General features: G+C 38.6%; 1 protein-coding gene across 6 annotated transcripts in view; it reads left to right on the top strand.

Moving 5' to 3' along the window:
• Positions 1-1,683: 1,683 nt before the first annotated feature.
• The window catches only part of LOC121296312 (protein CBFA2T3-like), a 35,647-nt gene continuing 22,548 nt past the window's right edge, over positions 1,684-14,782 (top strand). For 3 of the 6 annotated variants that reach the window (XM_041221720.1, XM_041221718.1, XM_041221719.1), the window contains exon 1: positions 1,685-2,455. In XM_041221720.1, coding sequence (XP_041077654.1) covers positions 2,251-2,455 — 205 coding nt within the window. In that variant the 5' untranslated portion in view covers positions 1,685-2,250. Of the gene's footprint in view, positions 2,456-8,978; positions 9,884-11,645; positions 11,854-14,782 lie in introns of those variants that run through there. The other 3 variants (XM_041221724.1, XM_041221716.1, XM_041221722.1) reach the window with 3 other exon arrangements.

Raw genomic sequence — 14,782 nt, 5'->3', positions numbered from 1 at the left:
ACACAACAAAAAAGCTTGCTTTTAAAGGACTTGAAGCTACACAGCTTAGCAAACATGTGGAAAAGGAGGATAAAAATAAAAATATAAGCACGCCTCTAAGAAAGAAAAAAAGATTAAAATAAAAAAATCCTTTTTTTTCTATTTGCTACATTCTATCTATTTATTTATTTATTTATTTATTATCCTAAGGAAATTGATAATTAACCTTTTGTCCGTTTCGCTGTTGTGTTTATTTGGCGAGACGTATCTGTGCGGGACTGATAGAGAAATCTCCCCACCCCCACCCACCCCCCATCCCAATCTCCCCCCGCCCCCCCCCCCCCCCCCCCCCCCCCCCCGCCTAAGCCCCCCCCCCGCCTCTTCCCACTCCACACACAAGCCGGTCCGGGAGATAAGCGCTGGATGGCCGTCTGTTCAATACTCTGCAGTTGGAGTGCCGTCGCAGCCCACCTCCTCTACCTGCTACCTGCCCACTGACTAACCTCCTTGAAAAAATGCTGATGAGACGATAAGGGGAAAGTCCTTGTTTTGTTTTAGATGGGAATGCATGATGTGTGGTAGGATCATCCAGCAACATTGTTTATTTAGCCCTTAACATTTAGTGCGTAATTCAGTCAACTACTGGTGACAGTTCAATAATTCTTTCTTTCTTTCTTTCTTTCTTTCTTCTTTCTTTCTTTCTTTCTTTCTTTCTTTCTTTCTTTCTTTCTTTCTATTATTTTATAAAAAGGGGATGCAATCTATTCTCTGTAGTTGTCTATTCATCTCTTTTAAAATCTGGAGTTGTTTATGTTTCATTTTGTCACAGTGTGGATGTGAAACTCAGGGCTATCTCAGGAGGCTGGGTTCCTGTGTGAGCAATCTCGGGACTCGCTGACTCTCGCTCAGAAAGTCCTGACACTGTCATATGAGGCAGCTGCTACTCTCGCATCCACCCTGCTGACCAACATCTGTGTGGGCGTTTCACAATAAGTGGTGCGGGCAGTTCAGAGGGCAGAGCCTAGTCCACAGTAAAGAAGTTGGCAGTAAGCTGCTGTATATCACAGTGTATCAGTACACCCCAGGATTTAGTCAGCCAAGTAGGCCATAGTCATGCCATGCATTCTTTTCAGTACTGCTGTATGTCTTTCGATTGTGTGTATGATGTTATGCATTAACATTCATGCACAAACACACACACACACCCAGGCAAAAACACATGTACCATGGTGACATTAAATCATTTCTATTCGCCAAGACACAGGAGATATACGTTATTTATTTATTTATTTATTTATTTTGCAAATGATATTAATAGCACCTCAGAATAGGGAAATAACATGATGGGTCATAAAGAGTGTAGGGTTTTTTTTTTTTAGGAAGGGAGAGAAGGCTGTCTAGGGAAGAGGAAGTCATCAGAATTGAGACGAAGGTGTGTAGGGGAGGGGGGGTGAGAAAGGGAGAGGGTGTAACTGAGTGTGGAAGGGCTGGATGGAAGTCGTTGGGCAGTGAAAGACATGTCTGGAAAAGAGGAAGGCTGCAATGCACGCGGTCACAGCTGGTTCCTGACAGAGGAAGCCCACAGTGAGGCTGGATCGCACTCTTCTCATTATCACCACGACGCAGCTGTTTACCTTCCCCTTGCACTGCTGCTGAATGGTACCCACCCTCCACACACACACACACACACACACACACACACACACAGCCTTGCTCATCACACAGGGGCACGCTGCTGCATGACAAGGAGCACCGAAAGGGGAGCTTCACATAGGATTCAAAACGAAGCATTGCATTGTCTCCTTGATTATCATTGCATCAGTATTATTGAGTGTGACTCCTGTTTAAGGAGAAGAAAGAAAAAAAACTTTAGAGAAATGAAAATGAGAAAAGGGAAAGAAGTCATATAGAAAGAGAAAGGTAAAACAAGATTCTAGGGGTGGCTGTAACTGCAACATATAGACAGCAGCTAAACATCTCTACTGTTGTTTTTTAACTTGTGTAATATTCAGTCAAGTGAATACCTCCATGTGATGAGAACAGTGTGAGGGTCTGAAAGCAGCCCTGGAGACTTGCTAGTGTTGGGCCTTTTACTGGACAAACTGGAAGAGAAAACATACAAGCAGCTCTGGATTGGATCTGGCTGTTGGGAGTGTGATGAAACCACAGGAGTCACGGAACAGATCTGACCTTCATTGATAGTAATTGTGAGCCGGCATTTCAAATAACAAACCAGCGGATTCAAACTCCCAAAGTCTCAGGTTCGGGTGAATGCCCAAGATGGCTACAGAGGCTCACCTCAAGAGGAACAGGAGGAGACAAACTGGAAAGGCCTCACGCAGCACCGAGACTGTTGTTAACAGCATCCCAACGAAACACAATTTGGAACGCTGTGCAACCATGCTGGAAAAACAGTCCCGACGTCCAGTCTCCACTCCTCATCCCAGCTTCTGGAGTTCAAAGGAAATGTCTTCAGGTTAGTTTATGCCTTAACATAGTATACAGTGTTCTTGGAGTTTTCTTGACTACATGTATACTAAGCAAATATGTACAGTCAGACTCCCTGACTCTTATAGTATAGCACTGTCTTTTGGCTAATATAGGTATATATACTATAGTAAATAGTAAAGTCGCTTACAGCCGAGGCATCAGCTCAAAATATTGTTAGAAAAATCTTTTATGGGAAAGCTGACAGAAAAATACTATAAATCCCTCGGCTTCTTATGTCTATGCCCCTCTCCCCCTCTCTCTCTCTCTCTCTCTCTCTCTCTCTCTCTCTCTCTCTCTCTCTCTCTCTCTGTGTCGCTTTCTCTTTTGCGCTCTATCTCCTCTTTTGCGGACTGATGAAACCCACGCTGATGAGAGTGCTGGGGGAGTGAAGGGATTGCTCCCCTGAGAGAGAAGGAGAGTATCGACCAGTCTACCTCTCCAGCACACTGCCCAATGAAGCAGCATTCAATAAGAAACACACACTGGCCACACAGCACTGCTATCCGCACCATCTCACTGTCTCTATAAAGTAGCTGGCTGATTGAGATTAGCGCTGACCCTTCCCTTTATATAGTCAATGCACAGAATGAGCTCTCAAGGGGCAGACACTTGAAAGAAATAGAGAATCTGTAATATGCGAGGTGTTTGAGATAAGGTTTGAAATGAGTTCCTGCAACAAGTTTCCAACCTTATCTCTATGTCCCCCCAGCCCATTCTCAGTTTGGTTTGTCACACAACCCAGCTTTCCAGTCTGGTTTGTAAATGTTGCCATTCAAGGAACACCAGGAGAATGCAGGTGGTAAGAACTAGTAATGGTTGCCTGATTAAAAAGCACTGCAAGCTGGTTTACAAGTTTTAGCACAGAGTTCTTATTATCTGCTGTTGCTTGTCCAATTAAAATGAAAGTTTGTTTGTAATGCGCATTGGAAGGGTTTTCCGGTGCCAAGATTAACCTGGGAAGCCATACCCAAGAGCAATGCTGTCCTGTAAAGGATGTCCTGCTGCTGGGCGCAGTGGAAATCAAGACCAGCAACACAAATATAACACATACACCGGGGGTTAGCAAGTCATTGCACTGCTGTAGTGGATAAAACCTTGGCAGCACTGCAAGGAAACTACCATGTCTCCATATCCACTGTGGTAAAATATTCTATCTATACATTCTTAGCAGTCCTTTCCCTTTACTGCAGTATATTTGCACAGTAATTTTTGCAGTTTTCCCATACTTTTCACCCGTATTATACTTTTTGTTAAATGCTTTACCATACATGTACCTCTGTGGGCTTTACAATGCTTTACCATGCTATTACTGTAATTTTATCGTAGACTTTTATAAGAGCCTTTAACATTGTAGTGCCACTCCTGCATTTCAATTGAAGGTTGATTTATCCAAGTCCATTTATGCTCCAGCTCCAGCTTATGTTCACAACATACAGGTCTGACGCTGCTTCCCAGGTCTGAAATAGGTCCTGAAGGTGAAAGGCGATTTGTGTATCATGAACCTAAGTGTTTGGAATCCCCCTCAGTGTTTAAATGCTGCCTGAAGGAAGTTTTCTTTGAAAGGGCAGTGCTCTTATTGCAGATTAGCTATGTTTTGTGTTGTCCAGTTGTCCAGTGTCCATTTTATTTTATTTGTTATTGTTTGAATGCTTCAATGTAGTGTTTATTTTTGTTACATTGCCCATCTAATGTTGAGATGCTTGGTCTTGTAAATGGCCTAAATTATTAGTATCCCCTCAATATTTTACTCTCCCAGTATTAACACACTTTAATTGCTCATTTGCCATCAAGCTTTATAGAAATTATACTAGAAAAAGGTGAAATATTTCCTCTGAAAGCACAGAAAGCATTGGGGAATTCTAATACTGTGGGTGCAGACCAACACAGAGGACAGGGCTGGTCTACAGTATAGTGTTGTGCCTTCAAGGAAGTTTAAAACAGTTAAGGGAGGAGGGAACTGAAGAAAAGAATGAAGGTGTTGGAAAACTGATATGTTGTATAAAGTTCAAGCCCTATTATACCATTTGGACCATGTTTCTTCATACGTAACTATACAAAACTCAATGGTAGACTAATACTAAAAGAAAGCTAATTGAGAAAAACTATGAACCTTTACAGTAGTAAAACCTGATTTCCTTCTCAGTGTTGTCTCTTCAGGGACTATGCAAAGTAACAAAAAAAAAATGTTAAAAAATTAAACTGCGCAACCATGAGAGGTGAAAATTATTCTGAAGCTAATAAAAGATCAGGCGAACTTAACCCCCCCCCCCCCCATCTTAGCAGGTAAGGTGTATAAAACTTAAGTTAGCTGTATTTCACTGACGTGGAAGTTTAACGGCAGATGTTTTTGAGATGCGGGAGAGAGAGAGAGAGAGAGAGAGAGAGAGAGAGAGAGAGAGAGAGAGAGAGAGAGAGAGAGAGAGAGAGAGAGAGAGAGAGAGAGAGACTTCCTGTGCAATAACAGATGCAAAGACACCCGACACAGCTGGGTAGGTCGATAACTCTCGCGGCAGGGAGATGGTTATTTCACAGCGGCTTGCTGGTTCATTCCACACTCCTTATCATCATCCTTCAGACAGCACGCATGGCTACAGCCCTGCACAGTGAGGGCCCCCTCCAGACCCTCCAAATAAAATAGGGCAGATGTGGACTGCATGCTGCCTTCCAAGATTTTACTTTCATTTATTCTCATGAATTTTATCTCTGGAGGCATGGGTTTGAATCTGATCTGAACACTCAGATCACTAATAAAATTAGTTTGGTGCTCAATCTATATAGTCACAGAACCATCACACAACTGGGCACTTCTGCTTGTAAAAGGGCCAGGCCTGAATGGGGGATTGGGTGAAAATCCCCACTGCTAAACTCCCTGCACACTCCCGACTTACCTGCAGTCGTCTTCGTCCATCATTCATTGTGTGGAAGTTTGGTGATGGTCTTTGTTTTCCAGGTTGCAAGTCCAGTCTGGAAGGCATTACCATTATTAACCCATACTAACAAACAAGTTACAAGTAAGTTACACTGTTGTTTAGATCAGCACATTGAAGCAGTCTGGTTGCAGTTAACAAACTCAGTAGATAACATATATCTATATCTATATATCTATATATCTATATATATATATATATATATATATATATATATATATATATATATATATATATCTATATATCTATATATCTATATATATATATATATATATCTATCTATCTATATATATATATATATATATATATATATATATATATATATATATATATATATATAGTGATATATATATTATAATACATATATATATATATTTATAAAATTCTTATATGATTATAAACAATTATAATATTGTCACTGGGTTTTAGATACTGTATATCCCTCATAAAAGTACAGTAAATGCAAAGCCAATATAGTCCAGAAGATTGAAAACAGCAAAGCACAGGCAAGCACAGAATAATCTTTAGTAAAATCCTTGGTAACTGCATAGTAAAAGCATGGTAAACAGGAACATGACTGTGCAAAATGACTGTGGTATACTTCTCTATGCACTGATACAGCTGTCTGGTCATCTAGTAAAGTTACCACATACTAATGAACTGAAGCAACTGCGTGTGTAACCGGACTGCACTGTGTTTCAACACCCCTCCTTACAGTGAGTGTGTATCTTCCCCTCGGCAGCAGGCTTGTGGTTTCAATGAGGAACAGATGTTCAAGCTTCGATACATCCCCTTGCCAAGCTATCTTCAGCTGCAGTTCTGCTTAACTGACTGCTGCACACATTTGCAATTTCTCTTCCCACACACATGGGCAAACACTCACTCTCTCACACTCACACAGTGGCAAACACACTCTCACTCTCTCATGCACAGGCAATCACACTGTCACACACACACACAGACAAACACAATGGTCTCTTACTCAGACGCAGGCAAACATTAATTCTTTCAATCTCTGCATACACAGACAATACTTCCACACTGACTTTTCTAAAACTCAAACTCCCACAAACATTCAAACAACAACCTCCCCTCGCCCCACACACACACACACACACAAGCAAACCATAACTTTCTCCCAGACAGGTACAATTACTTTCAAACACTGTAAGCTATTGAAATACAAGTAAAGTATTCCCATATTCAGAAGGCATGATCCAAGTGTTAATCTGTTTATCAGTCAGCATGTGAACTGTACTGTAAATCCTACAACAATAGACAAATTAAGACAAGAATGGGTTGCCGTCACTTTAAAACCAATACCAGATGGTAGGGAGCTGTCAGTCTTGATCTGGTCCTGAGTGACAGGGTGTCGTTACCATACCGTCACTGTCTCCTCATGCTATGTTTACAGGACTCATTTTAGACCAAATATAGGGAAACAGGAAAAAACTGCTTTGCAAATAGTACCAATTTATTTATTTGTTTTTTTTTTAACCAACACAAAGTAGAGTTGATGTTCGCTCGTTAGCCGTTGTTTTTTTAGTTGGGTTTTTTTTTTTTTTTTTTTTTGGTATCTCTTGGCCAGCATAGAATTGCCATGGAAACTCAATCCTGACCTTAAACTCCCCTGCCTACCATTCAGTCCTGAGTCTCCCTTAGACAGAGGCGGCCTTAATGTGTGGCGTTTGTTTTGTGAACATCAGGCCAAGCATTACAATATAACAAATAAGCTCCTACATTACTGAGCTAGTGTTATTAAGAGCCAAAGGTTCCTAACTGTGGTCTGCGCTCCCATTACTACAGAGGTTACCTGTCAGGCAAAGGAGATTAAGATGCTGAAGTACAAGGCTTGACATGGCTCAGGTCCTTCGTACATCAGCAAGCTGCTGACCCCACATCTACCAGTGCAGGCGACTGACAGCTGTCCTGTACTTTACAACCTGAAGTTTGGTTATATAATCCCAGAGTGACTGTATAACCAAACCCGCACAATTCTTTGATATTCTCTTGCCATGCTACTACATCTGATAGGCACTGCAACCTATTAGAAATTAGCACAATACGCCTATATTGCAGCTAAACTGTTTTGTACCTCTCTATTGTAGGGCAGTCTGATTCCCAGCAGGGACCTCCAGTGGCAGGCAGGCAGGGTTAATGGCTCCCCTTTGGGATCGCACATAAATGCTCCTTCAGACCACAAGTAGCTCGGGTAATCCATCTCAGTAACAGTCGAATCAGTGACTGCTGAGTGGCCCTCCTGATAAAACTGTGATTGGTGAGGGAGCAGAGGTCAAAAGAGCTTTATTAAACCAACATCCTTGGACTCCAATTAGCCCCACTCCCACCCCCTCTCCCAGGACCAAAGATTCAGGCAGGTTGAAGCAACACTGTTACCTGGCTGCATTGCTTTACCCTAAACTGTACCATAAAAGGTGTTATTATTTAAGCATATTTGTACAGTCTCTGACCACTTTAATAAAGACAGCTGGATTTATTTATTTTTCTAAATAAATTATTAAAATCTGACTGCGGTACACCATGACAAAACCATTGCAGAGTGTAGTGAAGCACATGGCAAATAATATGTAGAGATGGTAAAGCATTGCAAAGAATAAATAAAAGTGTAGGTAAAGCAAGACAAAACGACAGTGTAACAGATAGACAGGTCTAGTTATCTTGTATCTCAGCAGCCATTTCTGTACTAGAATAAAGTTTGCTAGTGTGGATGTCTTCTCGATAACATGGTTAATGTATGCGATGTGGACAGTAGAGAAGAAAAGTAGAGAAAAAAAGACGCGAGAAAACAGCGGCACCCACGGGCGGTGAGTGGGAAAACAGCTAGGCATCAATGTAAAATGAAAAGAGATTGGTCTCCGAAAAGAAATACAGACATTACTACTGATTGTTATATTTTGAGAAAAGGTGCATGCGTGACAAGTGGTTGAATAAGAATAGCTGAAGAAAGTAAAGTATACAAATAGGCTTAACGACGCCGAAGACCCTAACCCGCAGCTCTCCCTCCAGTAGAGGGATGTAATTGGTGCAATGATCTGAATGAGATCACTGTGTGAGTGTGTCTGACAGTGTGAGAGAATACCAGATGAAACCACTCTGTCTCACACACGAGGAGATTGCTGCTGTAACTAGGGCAGTGAATCTGTAAGAGGTGGAGTTAGTCTCTGGCGAGCCAGCGCAATAGAAGAAGCGAGCAGCCAGCAAAGCTGTCAACTTGTGGGTCTGAGAGGGCTGTCAGAGAGAGAGAGAGAGAGAGAGAGAGAGAGAGAGAGAGAGAGAGAGAGAGAGAGAGAGAGAGAGATTAGGAGCGCTGGAGAACGGATCTCCGCTCCAGATGGTCCTTTAAACACAGACAGAAGGCAGCAGAACGGAGACAAGCTATCAGCTCACGAGTGTGTCTGTGTATGTGTGTGTTCGCAGTGGAACCTCAAGACCTTAGCCTACTGAAACACCAACACGAGGAATAATACAAAAACGAGAAATGTTGTCATCTTTATGAATCATAATTACATTTAAACAAATTATTATTATTATTATTATTATTTATTATTATTATTATTATTATTATTATTATTATTCACTTTGGTTGTTTACACTGTCTCCAAGGAGCGATTGTTTCATCGGTAATAAAATAAACTAAGGTTGGTTGACAATAAGAGAGCAGCGACCGGCGAAGGATCTCATGCCCAAATTATTCGCATCTAGGAAGAAGGAACAGTGGGACCTATAGAAATGCTGGATTCGTAAAAACTAAATTGAAAATCTGCCATTGTGAACTGTTTTGTTTATCATAATGAGTGAGAAGTATCCTAGTGAAAACAAATAATCATAAAATACACTCTAACCTAACGTGTGATTGTTGGAATCTCGCTTCTGAGTTGGAAAAGAATAAACGGAAGATGAGGCACAAAGAATAAAATAAAGTATAGGAAAAAGCGAAGACTGCTGGGAAACATTAGAAAAAACTGAAATTTATAATTTAAAATATATACATATATATCTATATATTCATCGTTTTGAAAACTCCACAGGCTTTTTAAAAAATCAAAAGGAAGACAAACCAAAGACAGATACAAAAAGGGAAACTCTTAACAGAGTTATCCCAAACATTGCAAGACGACATTTTCAAAAGAAGAAGCTGGGAATTGAATTACCTCAGAATTTATTTCATTGAAATGTCAGCACCGCTCTAAATCCAAAGCAGTCGCTTGTATTTTTATTTTTATTTTTTTTTTTTTTACTTTCGACCGATGGAAGGATTTTTTTTTTTTTTTAAAGAAATCTTGAAATGAAGAGGTGCTGAAGTAGCACACTTTAAAAACGAGTTATTTCGAATTGGTGGCTATATTTGATCTTTTCTTTTTCTTTTTCTTTTTGTGCAAAATTTGAGTGGTTTTATTTAATTATTTTTAATCTACTGTGGATTATTCTTGCTGCAATTACCTCAATTTAATCTCGACCTCCAAAAAGTAAGTGACTAGTTTTCTCTTTTATTTCGTCATATTCATTCACCCTTTAAACACACAGTATTTGCCAAAGGATAGATAGATAACGATGTACCTTATACATCGGTGAGTATTTAGCTATACATCTGTACCTGTTTCAATGCACCTTTTACAGATGTAGCATATTGCAAGTATACTTTAACATAAATAATATGAGTATATCGTTTTTCTTTCTATAACGCTCCCCCTATTCTAGATTTGATTTTATGCGGTCTCTTTGTCAGCTGTTTCTAAACACCCATGCCATTTCAATATAACTGATTATTTTGGTTCTTTGTGGAAATGCTATATATTGTTTTATGGATTGTTTGAGAACTGTAAGTATATATGTAAAATGGTTGTCTTATGTTTTTCAAATGTATTATTCTATTTCATTTGGGTTCAGTGTGTTACATAAATAAGTTATTGGCTTAATCAGATGTATGCTAGCATTTTATATACTATAATAATATTGTGCAAAATGTATTTCAGAAACAGTACTGTATATTAGACACATACATATTTGTGCAAAAAAAAAAAAATGTAAATAAATCAGCAGTCCCAGTCGATTTTCGCGAACCTTTAGACAACTATTCGAGTCTGATTGTACTTTGATCCCACGGACTGCAGCATGCCTGCTTCTGATGCGCTGCAAAGTTTTTTTTTTTTTTTTTTTTTAATGAACCTGTAAAATATATATGTTTCTCTGGTTCTCAAGCATGGGTGCACTGCACTAGAATTCAGATGCAACGATTGAATGATTGTCAGGTTTGATACAGTGTGTTCTACATAGTCCAATAAGAAGCTTCCCTCTCGTTCTACAGAAACAGAACCACATTGGTTCTGTTGGTCTTTCTATAGACCTCGTGCTAGGTCTACAAACTACTATTCTTATATAGGCTTACTGAACATATACCGGGATCTGTATAAAACCAAATAAAACCATTATCCATAATTCGGTGCTTTACATTTGGAGCATTAAAATATGGAACCGTTATGGTTATATTGGTTTAACAACTGGTGTATCGTGTTGCTCAGTACTGGTTGAACCTAAACACAATTCCAGACCAAGACAACCATATAGTTCAATTTAGAAAGGCAGCTACATTTTTTCTTATACCATTTTTTACAGCTCCAAAGAATAATTAAACATAATATAAAATGTTCACATTAAGTGCTATTCCTCATTTACTTTCAAGTGACTGTTAATAATATTTGTTTGCATTAATTTATAATATTAATACATAATAATTGTAGCGATATGTATGCCATTGAAGTATACGGAGTGGCGTTTATTGCAACAGGGATGTGGATAGCTCGATCTTTTTTATTTGGAGCGGTTTTCTGCAGGATTATTCAGTCTGTTTGTTGTGTTCCCTGGCCATGGTTACTATTTATAGACTATAAGATTAATATTGTCTGAGATACAGTATTTCGATTGATGGTTCTAGTATTTTGTATTGTGTTGTATGCGCTCTGTATCATGTCTGAGATTGGGTAATGGATACGTCTTTGTATTTCAGCACAAGACAGAACAGGGTCTCCGATTTTAAAAGGACATTCGAGGTTAGGGAGAGCCAGGACTGTAATGTAATGCTCGTTGTATCACATTAAAAGTGTAACAGTGAGATAGCCTTAGGGTTAGAGGTGTGGCTGTCTGTAGCCACCTGTTCTGGATATTTCTGTTTTGTTTTTTTGTTTTGTTTTTTTTTGTTTGTTTTGTTTTTTGAAAACCTTTTTAATTCAGTTTGCAGGGCAAGAAGAGTTAGTCGTGGGATAAACTTGCTGGGGCAAACACTTCCTCAAAACAGATCCATGGAAAACACAGAAAGAAAGAAAGAACCGAGAAATATCAACGAGGAGTATTGCATTTTTATGCAAAATTAAACTGTCAGCTTGCAACCTGTAATAGCATCAGAATAATGTCTCATCACTCTGTCAGACTGGCGTTCAAGGTTGGTTCTCACTGTGCACCTAATAAAGAAAGGCTAACAGAATCCTACTTAAATCATTTCTATCCACAATCAAATGAACAGCAAAGATAGTCCTTCCATTCTTCAGCACTGTCTATATATATATATATATATATATATATATATATAGGAGAGAGAGAGAGAGAGAGAGAGGATTAAAAGGGTTTTCTTTTATAATATTCTGTTTATACTTGGGTGGGGGTGGGGGGTTCTGAACCCAGGAGAAAAAACACTCCTACACATCACTTTCATGTTGATCAATGGATTCCTGGGATCTGAGACAGGCAGCCAGTTCAATACAAACAGACTGAGAGGAAACTCAGAATTTACATCATTTAGGCAGAAGTTAAATTGCAGTTTGCTTATTAAGTTTATATATATATATATATATATATATATATATATATATATATATATAATATATATGCTGTTTATAATTGGGTGGTAATGGGGGGTTCTGAACCCAGGAGAAAAAACACTCCTACACATCACTTTCATGTTGATCAATGGATTCCTGGGATCTGAGACAGGCAGCCAGTTCAATACAAACAGACTGAGAGGAAACTCAGAATTTACATCATTTAGGGGGATCAATTCACCAGTTTCTAAATACATAACAAGACTGATATATACTAATATATCTTTATTATAATATTTAGGATATATATAAGTTTCATAATTTATATATTCTGTATATACTTATATGGGGGTGGGGGGTTCTGAATATAGATATACACTCCTATACATCACTATCATGTTGATCAATGGATTCCTGGGATCTGAGACAGGCAGCCAGTTCTATATATATATAGAATGGTAGTCTTTCCCTGGGATCTGAGACAGGCAGCCATTTTTTTCAATACAAAATAGGAAACTCATAGAGAATATAATATCCGTATAATACCACAATTACGTAAGTCCAAATATATATATATTACTTATATTATAATATGAAGATATCTGAATGAATGCACTTTAAATTAGAAATGTAATACCATTTTCACAAAGTACACACATTCACTTGCATACTTACCATTCACACAAATCACTGATGAGAATCCACAGCACATTCTACTAGCCCATACCAATAGGAGGAGTACCCTTTATAATATCAGCTGAGAGAGGAATGAACAGCTCAAAGCATGTGGAAATCATAAAAGAATAGTGAATCTGTCACTGGAAGAACACACTGAGGCAATATCATTCAGAGAAGACATTACAAAGATTCCTTACGGTTGACATCATGCCTTTTTTCCTGTGTCTTGATTGGTGACAGTGGAGTATCATAGCCATTCCATTCACAAAAAGTGACTACTTATATTTGGCAGTGATTTACATGTTAGGATTTCAAAACCAGTCAGTACTGTATAATAAATGAATAATAGATGCTAATATGCTAATCTTTCTTTATATATTTGTTTTACCTGGTAGAACATATTTAAACTCTTTTAGAACACGTTTTAATAGGTCAGGCTGACAGACCAGCAAAGGGTTTATAATCCGGACACCTATGGAGTATTACTGTATAAGTATATCAAAAAGAAGCTGCTACAATGTTATTATCAGTTTGCAGTTACAATACAGAGTTGTCACAGTGTATCTGTATTGCAACTACAGCATAGTTAACTCAAGGCCAGTTCTTATATCATTTATTTGCAGTTTTAGCTATTCCACAATTTATTACGGGGTCCATTCAATCAAACAATGCAATGCTGTGCTACTTGCTAATGGCGACGACGTTCACATTCCAGATGCGTGGTATAGGTCTTTTAAATTATGAGTATATTGGATGTTAACATGAGTTTGGGGTATTTTTTTATTGCAGTGGTGTGTTTGGAGCATGTCATTGTACGTCTAAAAGTTTGATTGAATTATACCATGGAATAGGGGTCAAATTATACATAATTTAAATCAGGGTGCTATTCTTACAACAATGTAGTTTAAAGCTATTGCATTAAAACCAGCTACCAGTGGAGCTTTACTGGGACACCACACAGCTGCCAAGGAAAACAAAAGCTATATATCACGTTCATAGAAGCATATTACTCTCTGATTGAGCGGTGCATTAGGGTCAGGGAAACTTTACAGTAATGTGAATTAATGCTATTATTATTATTATTATTATTATTATTATTATTATTATTATTATTATTATTATTATTATGAGTGCTGTAGTATAATACAGTAGCCTGCTCAGACCCAGGTTTGACTAGGGGTACCTGCAGGATGAAGCCATTGCTGTGACAATGTAATTCTTGTAATTCAAGCGCTGGCGGACAGATGATTTGCTGTCCCGTAATTAATAAGAGGAGCAGATGGTGGTGGGCGGAAGATCACTGCGTTATGAAAACCCAAAGCCACTGCGAACCAGCAACCTGCAGGTGTATTAGCCAAAATATCATTTCAGGAAGAGTCCATCTTGTAGAATCTCAACACAACAGCTAGACAATCAGACAGACAGGGGAACTGTTGTCTAATAGGTATGACAGGTGTACTTTCAACTTGATAGTTATTATTATTAATATTATTAGGATTAGTGGTAGTATTATTATTTTTCTGTATATTACTATATTATTTCACACTTTAGCTGTCTGTGCATTGTCTACTTTATCTGTTGATGACAGTTCAGCTAATGTCGTTTTAGCTCCACCCCTTTGAAACGTGTTCACCGCTCACGCCATGCTCCTGCCTCTGTTTGCAGCAGGATGGGGTTATAAATGTCTCTGTTATAGTTTTGGAAACAAATTAAAAAAAAATGTATGTAAGCTATAATGTTCTAGATTTGTTTTGCTGAAATCCTGCTAACTGGTAGGATTGTAGAAGTGGCTTTAAACAATCAAATCAAATACTGGGACAAAACCTGTAAGAAATATCAAGTATTCATTTGGCTACAGAAGCTGATAAAGGCAAC

This window comes from Polyodon spathula, chromosome 21, assembly GCF_017654505.1.
Source record: "Polyodon spathula isolate WHYD16114869_AA chromosome 21, ASM1765450v1, whole genome shotgun sequence".
Classification (NCBI taxonomy): Eukaryota; Metazoa; Chordata; class Actinopteri; order Acipenseriformes; family Polyodontidae; genus Polyodon; species Polyodon spathula.
Note: the sequence above shows the minus strand (reverse complement) of the source record. Positions and strands in the feature narration are given on the sequence as shown.